Source organism: Aethalodelphis obliquidens, unplaced genomic scaffold, assembly GCF_003676395.1.
Source record: "Aethalodelphis obliquidens isolate GAN/ISIS:26980383/991018 unplaced genomic scaffold, ASM367639v1 scaffold17, whole genome shotgun sequence".
NCBI classification, from domain to species: domain Eukaryota; kingdom Metazoa; phylum Chordata; class Mammalia; order Artiodactyla; family Delphinidae; genus Aethalodelphis; species Aethalodelphis obliquidens.
The window spans coordinates 28,606,379-28,623,137 of NW_020837961.1; the positions used below are offsets into that span (position 1 = coordinate 28,606,379).

Genomic DNA, 16,759 nt, shown 5'->3' on the forward strand with positions numbered 1-16,759 from the left:
TAAGCAGCATATGTGTTTCTCTTAAACGACCCCTTATTCGTGAAAGTGGGTAATTTGACCTTCTTCTCGGTCACGCATTAGAAAATTGGATGGCGATAATACTTAGAGGTTGTGGTAGTGAGCTGGCCTGTGCCAGTGACAGACAGTGATAGCCTCCATTGTTGGCACTGAAGAGACAGGCACCACCTCCCCCACCATGCAGGCATCCTAAAAATTGGTGGTACCTCACACTGAAATCATGTAGACATGTTTAGCAGGTAGGTGTGGCCATACCACCTGTTGCTGAAAAATCCAGTAATCCAGTAAGCAAAATCCAATGCTTGAAAGGCTCACTCTTAGGGATGTGATGAGATTCTGTGCTGGTTTTGGCAGGCCATGTAGTCAACTGAGGTGGCAGCGATACTCAGAGGAACAGAAAGCCAAAGTCAGCAGGTTCCATACAGCTCCTTTTGTTACTGGGTCCAAGCTCGTACTGCTCACCACATGACAGGCTAATAAATTGAGAGAGGAATTGTTGAGGCAAGGAATAGAGACTTTATTGGGAAAGCCAGCAGACCGAGAAGATGGAGGACTGGTGTCCCAAAGAACCATCTTACCTGAGTTAGAATTCAGGCTTCTTTTAGACTACTAGGGGAGGAGCTGTGGTTGGTTGGCAAAAACTTCTTGGTGCCAGAATCCTTTGTTCTTGCAGCTGTCCAGGTAGTTCAGGTCACAATGTTCCTCTCAACCTCCAACAAGACAAATGTTATTCTCTGTTCTGCAACTTTTTATCTCTATATGAATGGGAAACTGTTATGTCTTTAAAGGTCAGAGCCTTGAGAATAGGCTGTCCTGTATATTTCAGGCTATAAGCAACATTCTTTTAGTTATTAACTTGTAGCAAAAGCAATAGAATATAAAGGTTAAAGTAAAAGAAACATCCAGTATGGAGTCAGGTTTGTTCTTCCCTATTAAACTTGCATGGACTTGAGCTGGCTACCATCTCAAGCCATGTGCATGCACAGACAGTGGGTGCTCTTTGCTGCTGTTCACCACTATGAACCAGTCACAAGTCTCAAGCACCACTGATTTTACCAAATGAAACCAAGTGTAAGGTATGGCTACAGATAAGAATACTTTGTACGTTACTAACCCTTAGGTGCTGATTCAGATTAATTGTTCATGTCTCATTACTAATACTGAAGTATTTCAAAGTAAATTATCACAAATCCAATATTAAAGTGATAAAGCTTCTATTTTTAAATGGATGCCTAATTTATACTGGTTTTCCTTCTAATTAATGGAACTGATATTTCTGATATTTTTTAAAAAACGCCACAAAAATGATAATGAGGCAAATCTATTTACAAGTAATATCTAGAATACTGATTTTTAAAAAAAATCTTCGGTACATTTCAGAGGTCATCTTTTTAAAGAAAAATTTTTCTTAAGATTGTTTTATGTGAGGAAAGGCTGTGTATTTATTTATCGACTTGTATATTATTTGACTAAATTATAAGAATGTGATAATAGTTATGTACTCTGAAAGCATGTTCTAAATATACCCCAGTGAATATTTCGATCAGTGAGTCTGGTATAGGGTACAAGACTTCTTGAGGAGGTCATAGTGTGAGATTAGCCAAATAGCCTGGACTCTGCAGTCAGACCTGGGTTTAAATTCTGAATCCACATTTGCTGTGGCATTTGGGCAAGTTATATAACCTCTCTGAGCTTTGGTTTCTTCACAGATCGATGGAGATGATGATAATACCTAATTCATAAGATATAAAAGTACTCATTTTAGGACTTGGCACAAAGTAGGCATTCAGTAAACTGTAATGAATTGCTTCTTTCCTTTTCTTACAAAGAGAACATTGTTCTTGGGCTATTGATAACTCACCATGGCTAGATTACTGGATGAGTGATGGAGGGAACTTAAATTAAGATAGCTGGACGATTAATTACGATTACTGCCAGAAACTTCCTCCACAGAGGTTCTCAACCTTAGCTACACATTAGACCTTCTGTGGAGCTTAAAAAAATATTGATGCCTGGGCCCTACACACAAGAATTCTTTAATCTGCGGTGCAGCCTGGCAATAGAATTTTTCAAATCTTCCCTCGTAATTCTAATGTACAGCCAAGGACAGAGAACCACTGCTTTATAACAACCATACCCTGGGGTTTATTCTGTTCTAAGCATTTAAAAGCGTAAGAATGATATTGGAGGAAAAGCTTTCCTAAGAAAGTTCTTGTAGACCAGGGATTTATTTGCCTGTGACCACATTTGGCCCAACGCCTGTTTTTCTCAATAAAGTTTTATTGGAACACAGCCATGCTCATTTGTTTCCATTTGGTCTATGGCTGTTTTCATGCTACAACAGCAGAGTTGAGTAGTTGTGACAAAGACCATATGACCCACAAAGGCTAAAATGACTCTCTGGCCCTTTACAGAAAATGTTTCTGACCCCTGCAGTAGGCCACTTAAAAATTGAATCGTAGTGCTGTTTTCCAAGATGCATTCGAGAAAGTCAACTCACTACGCAAGTATATCTGCTAGATTCTGTTCAAATGCTTCCTTTTATGAAAAACCAAAATGAAGTTGGGACTATTAAGTAGTTCTATTAAGTAGCATTAAGAGAACTATTTTTGCTACATGTTTTTGAGAATTGCCTATTTCTGAACAAAACTTCACAATTTTAGTATAGCACTTAACATTCTCTTTAAATTCTAAGTTTTGTAGAAATAGTAAGAAATTTAATGTAGGACACTTTGACTTAACTTCCTTACTAAAAATGTGAAAAGCTGGCATGTTAATGATTATCAAATGTACTTTCTCAGCCCTGAATGCCCTTTTAAATGAATCTAGTTGAGAGTACTGTATAGATTTTTCTGCTTGTTTTCAAGTCTTTTTTAAAAAGTTCTTAGCAGAAGTGGCTTCTTGTGCATTTTCCTTCCTTGCATACTCATAAAAATGGAGCTGCTGCTGCCAGAGAGTAGGTAGGTGGTGGCACAGTGGAGCAGGTCCCAGAGAATGTGCTCGGCAATGCCTTCAGTCTTTTTAATCACTTTCCTTCCTTCACTCACCAGGAAATATGTCGCCTCTGCTCCCCACCCCTAAACATCATCACATCTTTTTGAACCAGTTAGTCATTATGGAAGATATCTTGAAAGAACCCAGTTGCTGCCATCCGTTTATGCTTTACTGAGGAGCAGCTCACCCAAATGCAGCATCTAGGCACAGTCTTCGTGCTGTCTCAGCATCCTGGTTGGTGATGGAAGCATGAAAGCTCATTAGAATTTAAGAGATTTTAAAAAAGTTTAGTTGAACAATAGAAATGGGACAGATTTTAATCAGGAATGCCGTATTTTAATCTCTCCTTGCTTCAATAAGAGAATAGTTCTCTTACAAGGGACAGGGAAATCCATAAATTCTGCCTGGTAAATGGTGGGAATTTTGTAGTCATAGCTTTTGCCCTAGTGTTTTCCTTCCTCTTTTGTCTGCATGTCTCTCAGGGCACCGGGAATGCTTTGCTTTATATATAACAATAGACACTTCACGTTTGCCAGGGATCTGTCCAGAGATCTTGGTGAATACCCAGCTTTTCTTGGATTCTCAGAGCACCAGGCTTCGTTGCCAGGAGGTCACGTGAGCTTAATTGCTAGCGGTGTGATTCCAGCACGCCCAGTGCAGATTCGTGCTGTAGCGAAGTGGTTCCCTCTCATGGATCCTCATGGGCGTTTGTAACCATCAGGAGGAACCTTCAAATGGTTAGGTGAGGTTTCTGGGAAGGGTTTTAAGGGTGCACACATGCCTCTTCCTGAGACTGCAAGCTTCCGGCAGTAATGACCTTGGCCCTACATCTTTGCATCCTTTGCAGCCAGCACAGGTTGTAGCTGAGGGAGGAAAGGAAAACTGTCTGTGGGTCTAATCATGTCCTGTCTGTTGAGCTGTGTTATAATAAGATGATTCCCTCATTTCTTTATGTTTTCATTTTCTGCATGAAAGCTTTATTTTCAAATAAAGGAGCATATTGGGGCAGGTAATCAGTTATGTCACTTCTGTTAACTCTCTACTTTTTAAATGCTTGAGGTTTAGCACTTTGAAAAAAAATCATTCTGTTTGAGAGTCTTGAAAAGTAATCTTCTTGCCATCATTCCTTGCTAAGAAAGCTGCATTTCCTGGTGATTTAGTGAAAACTTTTGTCAGGTACACATGAAAGTAGCCTCTCACGTGGGCCTGCGCCCTCACGCTGCCCATGAGGCAACCTCCGAGGCCGGGCTTCAGCCCCGTTGCTGGAGGACCAGCTTCCACCACCTGTTCTGGCTCCTTGCCACCTCTGAATCCCAGCACAAACCAGGTTGGTAATTGCTGGACTGTACAGGGAATCAGGATAGGTGGGAATGGGGGTTTAATCAAAAGAAACATTGAGAGAGTTACAGGGGTTGACAGGAGCTCAGTAAACACTCCAGAGGGTCACGCATCCATGTGAAAATGTACAAAGAGGTAAAAATGCCTGCATTTTAGCTCCTTCCAAGACTTCCTTCTTAGCCCTTGAGTCAGAACATATCAGCTTGCGATGAACTAACTTACTCAAATTAGCTCAAGAAAGAGACCTGTGAGAAGAATGTTACCTGCTTCCAGGAGAGCTGAGCAAGCAGGCCTGGGGGAAGGCAGGTCTTCGGACCTCAGCAGTGGGTGTGGGGTCTGCACGCTGCACACTCCTTCCGGCTCTGAGTGTTGGGAAGGCAGATGGTTCCTTCAGTGCCCAGGCTGGACCCAGCCAGCTGTGTCCTGAGGGCGTGAGGCTGCCCCGTTCTGGGCTGTGAGATACAGACATTCAGGCAAGCCAGCCACTGTCCACTGCTGCTCCCGGACACCAACAGTTCACCTCCCCCATCCCTGTAACCTAAAGGCAAGTCGTGATCAAAGGGGATCTTTCCAGTTATCTTTCGAGATCTAAAACTTTCCCCAAAATGACATTCTTCTTATCTTTATTCCATTAAGAACGTGGCCGATATGAGTTTAATTTGGATCTCTTATTCCCATGACTGACAGTTTTCAATCTAGGAAGAGTTGGATTAGAAGTGGAACAGACTTCGAATGAATTATTTAGCAAAAGATCTCTTATAGCCATTGTACGTTCAATAACTCAAAAGCATTTCTCTGACACTTCAAGGCCCTATGCTAGGTGTTTTGAGGAAAAATACTAATAACTAATATTGAGTTATTGTTACATGTCAGTGATTGTGCTAAATGATTTTACGTGCATGAGCTAATTTTAATTCTTTAGCATATCTTTGCGCTAGCTGCTGCTCCTATCCCTATATTCAGAGCAGAAAATTAAGACTTAGGAAGTTTTAGCAACATTTCAAAAACCAAAAGATTATTGGAGACTTCCCTGGTGGCGCAGTGGTTAAGAATCCACTTGCTAATGCAGGGGACACGGGTTCAAGCTCTGGTCCGGAGAGTTCTCACATGCCGCAGATCAACTAAGCCCGTGCGCCACAACTACTGAGCCTGTGCTCTAGAGCCCATGTGCCACAACTGCTGAGCCCGCGTGTCACAATTACTGAAGCCCGTGTGCCTAGAGCCTGTGCTCCACAAGAGAAGCCACCGCAGTGAGAAGCCTGCGCACCGCAACGAAGAGTAGCCCCCGCTCACCGCAAGTAGAGAAAGCCCGCGCGCAGCAACGAAAACCCAACACAGCCAAAAATAAATAAACAAATAAATAAAGCTACTCAAAAAAATTTAAAAAAAAAGATTATTGGAGTTAATGTAAGTATGAAATACATGGAAAAAAAGTGGTGGGAAACAAGTTGGACAGGTAGGTAGGGGGATAAATCATGACCTGAGTGCCATGCTGAAGACGTGTGGGTTGATCTGTTGGTAACGAAGACCCAGTGAGTTTCTGGGATCCTAGGGGCGATGTCAGAACTATTCTTCGGAAAAGCTTCTCTGGCTATAATTGTGGAGTGGGAGAGACTGATGGAACTGAGGAGGCCTCTGGTAGAGGTGCCGAGAGAAGCCGAGGACAGCCAGGACTGGGGTAGTTGCTGTGGCCATGAATGGAGCAGAGAATGCTGTGGTTTTCTTTTCAGCTTCCTTTTATGTTCCCTCTCTGGGGCTTGATTTTAAAAGTCTAGCTTTTAAACATCCTAGCATAGACTCCTGCTGGATTTGGAGTTGCCTTCAATTTCAGCAGGAAAAAAAAAAAAAGAATAAAACAAACAAAACTCCATTTTGGAAAACTTTGTCCACCAAATTACCTGTATTGTGAGGAAACGGTGATTGAGGAGCCAGGCGTTCATCTGGCTGCAGCGTTTTCATCAGGTTAAGGGTGGCCAGAAAGCGACCCACACGCACACCCACGTTCCTGCACGACTACTCCCCTGTCAGCGTGTAGGACACAGACACTTATGAGAGGTGTGTTTGCCCCTCAGGAGGGGGCTCATTTGGTGGCTGTCACCACTGCTTTTCCGTGGCCCTGGGTTTCCTAGCAGGACACGCCGCTCCTGGTTTTACTGTCCACACAGGTGTGGTTACGTGGGACCTGAGAAAACAGCCTAATTTTTACGTGCCTCTCATTCTTGAGGCTCGTATTTTATCCCCAAAGAACTTCTGGGTGATCCTGTTTGAAGGAATGTTGTAAGTATTGGGTTTTCCTGGGTTGAACCAAACTCAGCATCTGTGGGGTTCTCCACTTCACCCAGAGGAAGAGGGTGGACTCAGTGTCTTCAGCTCGTGGGCGCTGTGGGAAGGGTAGGTCCCTGCCCTAGACCTATGCTATCTGTGCTTTCATTTAGCAAGTGTGAATTAAGTAGTGTGTGCACCAGGCCCTGTGCTGCACATGGAGGATGCAGGGATGAAGAAGGCACAGCTGCTCTGGGGCAGAAGCTGCCAGGATAGTTTGGGCATAGAGGCAAGCAAGTAAACATACCAGCACAAAACATGCCAAAGATGCGTCTCAGTATTTGGTAAGTCTTTTGATGTTTAAACTCCTGAAAGGAATACTTTTTTTTTTTTTGAAAGAGAAGAAAGAAAATTAAAGATGAAAGAGAAAAGATTGAGTTTGAAAGTGTAATAACCCTTGGAAATTAAGAAAAAATTCCATAAGCCTACAGAATAATAAAAGAAATAATAAAACAAAATAGTAATACATATATGAATAATAGTCATAATATGAGTTTTTCAGTTTACCTAAGAACTAGGGATATTTCTGTGTTAGACTGGGAACTTCAGCTTTTTGTGAAGTTGGAACCTACCTGAAAGCTTTATCTCTTATTCCCCTCTGGTTCCTAGTAAAAAAAAAAAGCTTCTTATGATGCTTCAGAGGAATTCCTGCTGTCTTAGGGTGGCAAAGGAGTTGATCGAGCCAGGGCTGTTCTCTGGGTCCTGAAACTACAGGAGGGTGTGGAAGGTGATGCACTCCCGGACATGGGGCTGGACTTCTGAGAAGAGCTCGACCCTAGCAGGGACTCTGGTGGTCAGCCAGGGTGTGGGGAAGGGTGGGGAATGTGGGATCTGGGGACTCTGTGCTGACGTTCTTGTAATTATCTATAATTCTAAGCCTTCTTGTGCCGCTAGTAACTACCTTGTTCATGGGTGATGCCGTGAAAGTCTCCTTATTTTACATCGTTGAGATCAGAAGTAACACAGCATCAAAGAAGAGTAACATACATCAATTTTCCTGATACTAATATGAATTGAAAATACTGTATCTAAGGAAGAACTGTACTAATGGGATTGTATATAGGGAGAAAGGTGAGATGAGAAGCAAGGGGATGCTTCCTCTGTTTCTGTACCATTTTATTTTACTTTTTTTGCATTCTATTATATAAGCATTTTCTGTTCTCTTAAGGATGAGCTAGCTAAAGATTCGGAAACTTATCCTGATAAATAATGGGCACTCTCCTCTTTCAGCAGATTTCTGCACATGGCCGATCTTCTTCCAATGTAAATGGCGGGCCTGAACTTGATCGTTGCATGAGTCCTGAAGGTAGTTCTCAGCCTATGATTACTTTTTTTTTTTTAAATTATTTATTTATTATTTTTGACTGTGTTGGGTCTTCGCTTCTGTGCGAGGGCTTTCTCTAGTTGCGGCGAGCGGGGACCCCTCTTCATCGCAGTGTGTGCACCTCTCACTATCGCAGCCTCTCTTGTTGCAGAGCACAGGCTCCAGACGCGCAGGCTCAGTAGTTGTGGTTCACGGGCCTAGTTGCTCCGCGGCATGTGGGATCTTCCCAGACCAGGGCTTGAACCCGTGTCCCCTGCATTGGCAGGCAGATTCTCAACCACTGCGCCACCAGGGAAGCCCTATGATTACTTTTGTAAGGGAAGCCATCCATGTGAACTTGGTCGCCCCCCAAACCCACTTGTGCTAAATTATCTCCCTAAACAGCAATGGGATCATGACACCAGTTAGCCTGTTTAGCCTTATTGGGCAGGGGTCACATCAAAATGTATAGAATCTCGTTAATTAAGCTACCCAATTTCAGATTTTAGTCTTGGGTTTCCTTTATTTTTCCTTAGTGGCAATTGGCTCACAGTTCCTAAATGTAGACTTGCCTTGTTCTTAGATATCTTTAAGTGGGTTTCTTTGTTTGATGTCAGCTATGTACAGGGCACTGGGGATACATTGTGAAAAGTGGTCAATCTTAACCACCTCCTTCTCCTGCCCCTCCCCCCTCTCCTTTTTGAGGACACTTTGAGCCAGAAATTAGCCTTAACAAGGTATCCTAAGTGGCCAGAATTTTCTTTACTAGAAAATCTTGAAGAGAAAATTTCTAAGATTAAGTCCCCATCATCATCCCCTCCCCCTTTCTCCAGAGTTGACAAAAAGTTTACAGAGTTTTGGTTAGACTTCCCTTTCACCCAAAGCTAATCACTTATTTTCAGCTGATATTTCAGGGGTTTGTCAGGTTTATTGATTTTGTTGGTTTCTGATTCCAACCAACAAGGCCAAAAGGAAATGGGTGGTTCAGGTGTTCTATTCAGAGAATACGCTCAGAGGATTTTCTTTAGTTTTACCACAGATTTAGAAATAACTCCATTGTGATTTATTATTTCACCCGTCTGTAGGAATCGAGGTGAAATGTGATGTGTTCACTAGACTTTGTGTTTATCCTTTTTTGCAGGTGTGAATGGAAACAGGTGCTCTGAATCGTCACCTCTTCTTGAGAAGTACAAAATCGGGAAGGTTATTGGTGATGGCAACTTTGCAGTAGTCAAAGAGTGCATGGACAGGTGAGCAGGTAGTGAGGATAATGGTTTGTTCACCGACGCATACGTTTCTCCTTTGGAGTTTATTCTTATCTGAATGAACGAAAGGCCTTCTTAAAGAGTCTACTCTTAGGGCTAGTGTTTTGCATGCCCACAGGCAACTTGACAGGGGAAAATGTATGTATACATGTAGAATATAAAACTGCTTTGTACTTTGGGAGATATATCAGGTCTCATCCATGAGCCAGAGAAAAATGGGAAAGAGTACGATTCATTTAAAAAAAAAAAAAAAAATCTCCTATAGTGCTTATCTCTGCCAGGCTCTGTTCTCAGTGCTGTACTTATATTAAGTCATTAACCCTCTCAGCTAATAATTAATTGCATATTATCAGTAGTTCAGGATACATGATTTCTGACTTTATTCAATATCAGAATCAGCCAACTTTTGCTCATATTAAAATTATATTTTTGCTTGTCCAGCCTTATTTTGTTTAAGGTCCTATTTTCTCAGATGGTAACAAATCCATTCTTTTACATTCCAGGCCTTTTGTAAACAATATTAAAACTGGAAAAGACTCAGATTAGAGTCTTTGTGTTTATAGCCTGTTATTCTAGCTGTTCTAAGTGGTAATTTTTGTTGTGGTGGTGGGAGATGGGTGAGGGGGAGTTTTCCAGAAAGTTCTGGTGACTACAGTTTTCCTGTTCTGCTACATCTCCAGTGAAGCTTTACTGCTCCTTATATGGTACACAAAGTAGCTCCCTGTCTTCTAAGCCCCTCTGCTTAGCTCTGGTACACAGATTGCTGCTCAAGCAACAAGCATCTAAAATATGACATCTGAAGACTCATTAGAAATCTGAGGCAGTGTTTGGTTTCCATTATGGAGAAGCAGTTTAAATAAAAGTTATTCTTCCAAGGTCGGTCTCATCAGTGTGTACCGTGACCACCTGGCAAAAGCAGCTTGTGCTTGAGAGAGCTAACCTATTCCAAGAATACCACAGTGTTCTTTCTTGAACTGCTCTCCTATTCTAAAAGATGTATTTTTGACATGTTCAGATTAAATTATACTAAAGGTGATTAAAAGTTAAATAACAACATCAGGACTCTTGTGTCAAATGAATGACATCTCTAGTACCAGATATGGACGTTTAAAGGTGTGGATAAGGTGGCACCGGATCCTAAGTGGAGTTTTGGATGAGAAATAGAAACTGAAAGTCTAGGGACTTTTCAGTTTTGAATTATGGGCTAATTAGTGACTAATGGACTCATGTAAAGACATTGATAAAAGAAAATTTTCTGTTACTTTGATTCATTTTTCTTAATTTTATTCTGTCTCTTAAGAGAACTATTTTTGAGATTTAAGTATGGAAGAACAGCTTCTTGTCCAAGTCTGATACAACAAAATTTAAATACTTTAAATATGTGAGTTACTTAATATTGTAATGATTAATACTTATAAAAGGAGATTGACAGTGTGGCTTTGTGGGTTTTAAAAAAATCTTTTGTGGGTATTTTTCTCCCTGACCCCACTCAGCATCCTCTCTGGTGTATAGAGAAGGAAGCCACTCTTTTTTCCCTGGGTCTGTGCTGTAGAGGAAATCAGGATGGATGGTGTCTTTGATTTATGTCTTTAAATGGCCTTCCTCTGATTATTCCATAGGTCCACAGGAAAGGAGTTTGCCCTAAAGATTATAGACAAAGCCAAATGTTGTGGAAAGGTACAGTATACATAACTGTTTTGTAAAAGAAACTGAAAAAACTTAGAGATGTTTACTGCGGTGAAGGAATTTAAGTGGTGATTTGACAAGATCATAATAGGAATAGTCTGCTGATAGTAGCGGGGGAAACCTTATCAAGCTTTTTTTCCCCTGCCATTTTTCAGAAACCTTAATCCTAAAACAGTAAATTGATTTGATCTCTGTCCTAACCATTGAAAAATACAAGTTCTTCTCTCTGGGAGATGTCTATATCAAAACCCAGCAACACACAAAAGGTGCCTCAAGAACTGTGAGGGTTCTGAGACTTTTCAAACTAAGAAATTAGCCTTCCAGCTTTGTAGATGTGGCAGAAGACACAAGATTCCTGGGTCAGAGGCAAAAACTACTACTGGTGCCACAGCAGCTAGCATGAGCTCCATGCTTGCACTGGTTCCCAAAGCCCACAGAAGTGATGCAGAGGGGCCCAGCTGGATGCTGTCCACACAGTGGGTTTGTGTCACAGTGGAGGACCCCCAAGCTTAGGAACCCCCCCAATCTTATGAGGCGGCCACTAGCATCCTACCCAGCCTCTGCCCCAGAGGAGAGCATTATTTTTATTATCATGGTCAGGAAACAAATCGCCGTCCACCCCTGGGGGAGACCCTGTCTCTGTGTTCCAAGGGTGTTTGCTATACAGACATACTTGGAAAGATAGTTTGTAACTAAAGATGATGTGGGATGTGCAGAAACACCATGGATTGTCTCCCCAAATGGATGAACTTTTTTCTCTGTCCTACTCTGAAGATGGGACTGGGAAAAAAAATCAAATGATAGAATGCTGCTAGATTACTGCCATTTCAACTATATTTGAAAGGATAAATATTCTACAATAGTGATGACAAAGACCTTTTTAGATTCCTTTCTGGCAAGTAGCATAGCAGTTAAGAGAGCAAGCTCTAGGGCCTTCCCTAGAAGGTGGCGCAGTGGTTAAGAATCCACCTGCCAATGCAGGGGACACGGGTTCGAGCCCTAGTCTGGGAAAATCCCACATGCTGTGGAGCAACTAAGCCTGTGCGCCACAACTACTGAGCCGGCACTCTAGAGCCCGCGAGCCACAACTACTGAAGCCTGTGTGCCTAGATCCCATGCTCCGCAACAAGAGAAGCCCCCGCAATGAGAAGCCCGTGCACCGCAATGAAGAGTAGCCCCTGCTCGCCGCAACTAAAGAAAGCCCACGCACAGCAACGAAGACCCAACACAGCCGAAAATAAATAAATTAATTAATTAATTGAAAAAAAGAGAGAGAAGGCTCTAGATCTCATGGTCCAACTCTGAGTTCCTCGCGCTTGTGGTGCTGAGCACTTGAAGTATGGCCAGTCTGAACTGAAATGTACTCTCAGTGTAAAACACAACAGATTTTGAAGACTTAATGCAGAAAGAAGAATGTAAGATACTTCATTAATATCTTTTGTATTTGATTACATGTTGAAATGATAATATCTTGGATATATGGGGTTAAATGAGTTATACATTTTACCTACTTTTTATATTTTTTAACATGGCTACTAGAAAACTTAAATTTACATGTGTGGATCACATTTCTATTGAACAGTATTACTCTAGAGCCAGATTGTGTAAAGTTTAATTCTGGCTCTGCCTCTTTTTGCTGTATGACCTTGGAAAAATTAGTTAACCCCTCTGTGCCTCTGTTTCTTCCTATAAAATGCAGTTGTTAATAATATCGAAGGCATAGCTTATTGTGAATTAATTGAATTAAGGCATAGAAAACATGTAGAAAAGTACCAGTATATAACAAGAATTTAACACGTGTTAACTGTCAACATTATTAAGTTATAGCTAGGAGGATTTGATGTGATAGTAGTGGTTTTATATTTATGGACCTCCTAAAACTATTCTTCATCAGACATTTACAAAATTGTGTATTTTTAACAGGAAACTTAAAATATTATGATACAGTGCTAGAAGAGTCTTCTCAGAGACCCAGAATGGAAAATCCAATAGACAAATTTGTCATACACTTTTTTTTTTTTTTTTTACTACATTGTGACAGCTAATGAAGCAGAGTCTGTGCAAAATGCCCCCCTTTTCTTTGAATAAGGTTTTTCTAAATGTAATTTTCTTTAACTAATTCTGTGTGTTTTCAGTTATTGTGCTAACAATTTTATTACATTTTCAGCTGCAAAGCCTGTCTCCATATGTAAGTAGGTGTTGCTCTTTGTATCTGATATTGTGTGATTTAAGCAGAATGTGTCATAATTTGGGGAGCCAAGTTCTAAACAACTGTATTAAAGTATTTTTTCAAAAAAGTTTAAAAATAATTGCTCTGGTAAGGATATTGTTTACGTGATTAAAATTTAAGCAGCTGTCTCAGTAGTTGAAAAAAAAATCTTTATGCAAAAAAATTCAGTCTGGTACACTAAGTGTTGAGGCAAATGAATAGGTCACTTCAAACATTTGGATCTTATTTTTCTTTGTTATTGAATGTCATTTTATTTTTATAATTCATGATCATATACTTATTTCCATCCTTATATTTTGCTTATTTGAACAATTATTTCCACATTGACTATATAAAATTATAATGTTAAAACTTTAAAAAAAAAACTGAAGAATAGTTGACTTACAATATTGTGTTAGTTTCAGTTGTACAGCAAAGTGGTTCAGTAATTTTTTCAGATTATATTTCATTATAGGTTATTATAGGATATTGAATATAATTCCCTGTGCTATACAGTAAATCCTTGTTACTTATCTATTTTATGTAAAGTAGTTTGTATCTGTTAATCCCATACTTGTTTTGTTCTAAATAGGTAGATTTTTCCACTAAAGCTTATATTTAGGAAAAAAATTGATATAGAGAATTTGCTTTTTTTTGGCAGCAGGGGCCACTCTTCATCGCAGTGCGCGGGCCTCTCACTGTTGCGGCCTCTCGTTGCAGAGCACAGGCTCCAGATGCGCAGGCTCAGTAGTTGTGGCTCACGGGCCCAGTTGCTCCGCGGCATGTGGGATCTTCCCAGGCCAGGGTTCGAACGCGTGTCCCCTGCATTGGCAGGCAGATTCTCAACCACTGTGCCACCAGGGAAGCCCAGAATTTGCTTTTTTAAAACAAAATCTAAGGGGAGGTATTCAGCCACTCTTCGGGGGCATCGTTCATTACCTCTGCCTTGTGGGTTGTATACAGAAAAGTAATAATGATGAAAATAATATCAGCCATTTATCAAAATGTATTATCTATCCAAAATGTATTATCTATCCATTTATCAAAATGTATTATCTATCCAGGCTTGGACATATAGACATTTTGCACATTATCTTTAATGACTTGCAACACAGATGTACTGATTTTACAGATAAAGAAACAGAAATTCAAATTAAATAGCTTCCCAAAAGTCACACAGAAGCAGAGCAGTGATTGGACCTTTGGGCTAGTTGGTTGCACAGCCAGTCTACACTGGCCAATCTACCATGATCCCCTCTCCAAGTTCAACTTATGCATTTGTTCCTATAATAAGAACCTGGGAAAAATTCTTAACCTCTGGTTTTCTGTTTGCTTTTCTGTAATGTACAAGATTAATTCACTTGTTTACCTAACATTTGATGTTTGTGCAAGATACTGTGCTAGGAATAAGGTAATTTAACAATACCAGTTCCGTAAAAGTGTTATGGGAGTTCAGGGTAGCACATGAGAGAGAAGTAGGTGCTCAGTGGAGATGCCTTAGAGCAAGAAGCATTCGAGCTGGATTTGAGCAGTAGGTACGGCTTGAGTAGGCAGTAATGACAGAAAAGCTTTTGAGGCGGCCAGCGCAGCCTGAGTAGAGGCCCAGAAGATGGAAAGCATGTTGGGTTCTTCCAAGTAGGAAGTTTTCTTTTTCTTTTAAAAAAATATTTATTTATTTATTATTTATTTATTTTTGCTGTGCTGAGTCTTCATTGCAGCACACGGGATCTTCATTGCAGCATGCGGACTCTTAGTTGCAGCATACAAACTCTTAGTTGTGGCATGCATGCAGGATCTAGTTCCCTGACCAGGGTTCGAACCTGGGCCCCCTGCCCTGGGAGTGTGGGCCACTGGACCACCAGGAAAGTCCCTCAGTAGGAGATTTTCTTAAATTGATTTATAATGTTGTGTTAGTTTCTGGTTTACAGCAAAGAGACTCAATTATACATACGTATTTTTTTTCATATTCTTTTTCATTATAGGTTATTACAAGATATTGAATATACAGTAGTTCCCTGTGCTATATAGTAGGACCTGGTTGTTTATCTACTGGTTTGGCCAAAAAGTTCATTCGGTTACTGAATCTGTTGTTCAGTAAAGTTCTTCGTGAAAATGAAAAATGTGTCTTTTATTTTTACTTTAAACCAAACAAACTTTCTGGCCAACCCAGTATTTTATATGTAGTAGCTTGTATCTGTTAATCCCAAACTCCTAATTTATCCCTCTACCACCCCCTTTCCCCTTTGGTAACCATAAGTTTGTTTTCTATATCTGCGAGTCTGTTTCTGTTTTGTAGATACGTTCATTTGTGTCATATTTTAGATTCCACATATAAGTGATATCATATGGTATTTGTCTTTTTCTGTCTGACTTACTTCACTTAGTATGATAATTTCTAGGTCCATCCATGTTGCTGCAAATGGCATTATTTCATTCTTTTTACGGCTGAGTAATATTCCCTTGTATATATGTACCACATTTTCTTTATCCATTCATTTTTTGATGGACGTTTAGGTTGCTTCCATGTCTTGGCTATAGTATATAGTGCTGCTATGAACACTGGGCTGCATTATCTTTTCAAATTAGAGTTTTCTCTGGATATATGCCCAGGAGTAGGATTGCTGGATCATACGGTAACTCTATTTTTAGTTTTTTAAGGAACCTCCATACTGTTCTCCGTAGTAGCTGCACCAATTTAAATTCCCACCAACAGTGTATGAGGGTTCCCTTTTCTTGACACCCTCTCCAGCATTTATTATTTGTAGACTTTTTAATGATGGCCATTCTGACTGATGTGAAGTGATACCTGAATGTAGTTTTGATTTGCGTTTCTCTGATAATTAGCGATGTTGAGCATCCCTTCATGTACCTGTTGGCCATCTGTATGTCTTCTTTGGAGAAATGTCTGTTTAGGTCTTCTGCCCATGTTTTGATTGGGTTGTTTGTTATTTTGTTATTGAGTTGTATGAGCTGTTTATATATTTTGGAAATTAAATCCTCATTGGTCGCATCATTTTTGCAGATATTTTCTCCCAGTCTGTAGGTTGTCTTTTTGTTTAGTTTATGGTTTCCTTTGCTGTGCAAAAGCTTATAAGTTTAATCAGGTCCCATTTGTTTATTTTTGCTTTTATTTCTATTGCCTTGGGAGACTGACCTAAGAAAACATTGCTATTATTAATGTCAGAGAATGTTTTGCCTGTGTTCTCTTCTGGGAGTTTTATGGTGTCCTGTCTTATATTTAAGTCTTTAAGCCATTTTGAGTTTATTTTTGTGTATGTTGTGAAGGAGTGTTGTAACTTTATTGATTTACGTAGGAGATTTTTGCAAGATCTACCTTGGGGCCAAATTTAAGGAGGCTTTTGAGAAGGCTATGGTGTTTGTAAATTTAAGAATTCTTCCAAGTTTGGTATTCTAAATAATATTCATTCTAAATATTTATTGAATTCCCATAGTGTATGAAGCCCTGAGCTTTCTGTTGTGGTGCTTAGAAGTGGTCCTTCTCTTCCCGGAGTTCTGCATTCATTATCTACATGATATGGGTCCAGGCAGGACATAAATCCAAATGTATATTGTAGTAGTTTCCTGAGGCTGTTGGAATAAATTACCACAAACTTAGTGGCTTAC

At 40.3% G+C, this 16,759-nt stretch overlaps 1 protein-coding gene across 15 annotated transcripts in view; it reads left to right on the forward strand.

Annotated features, from left to right (window-relative positions):
* The window catches only part of DCLK2 (doublecortin like kinase 2), a 156,864-nt gene that overhangs the window by 112,768 nt on the left and 27,337 nt on the right, over positions 1-16,759 (forward strand). For 10 of the 15 annotated variants that reach the window (XR_003435024.1, XR_003435025.1, XR_003435023.1 and 7 more), the window contains 3 exons: positions 7,903-7,978; positions 9,117-9,225; positions 10,860-10,917. Coding sequence is in view for 12 of the 15 variants with exons in the window: in XM_027117150.1 (XP_026972951.1) it covers positions 7,903-7,978; positions 9,117-9,225; positions 10,860-10,917 (243 nt within the window). In the remaining 3 variants the exon portion in view is untranslated. The remainder of the gene's footprint in view (positions 1-7,902; positions 7,979-9,116; positions 9,226-10,859; positions 10,918-16,759) is intronic. The other 5 variants (XM_027117145.1, XM_027117141.1, XM_027117148.1 and 2 more) reach the window with 1 other exon arrangement.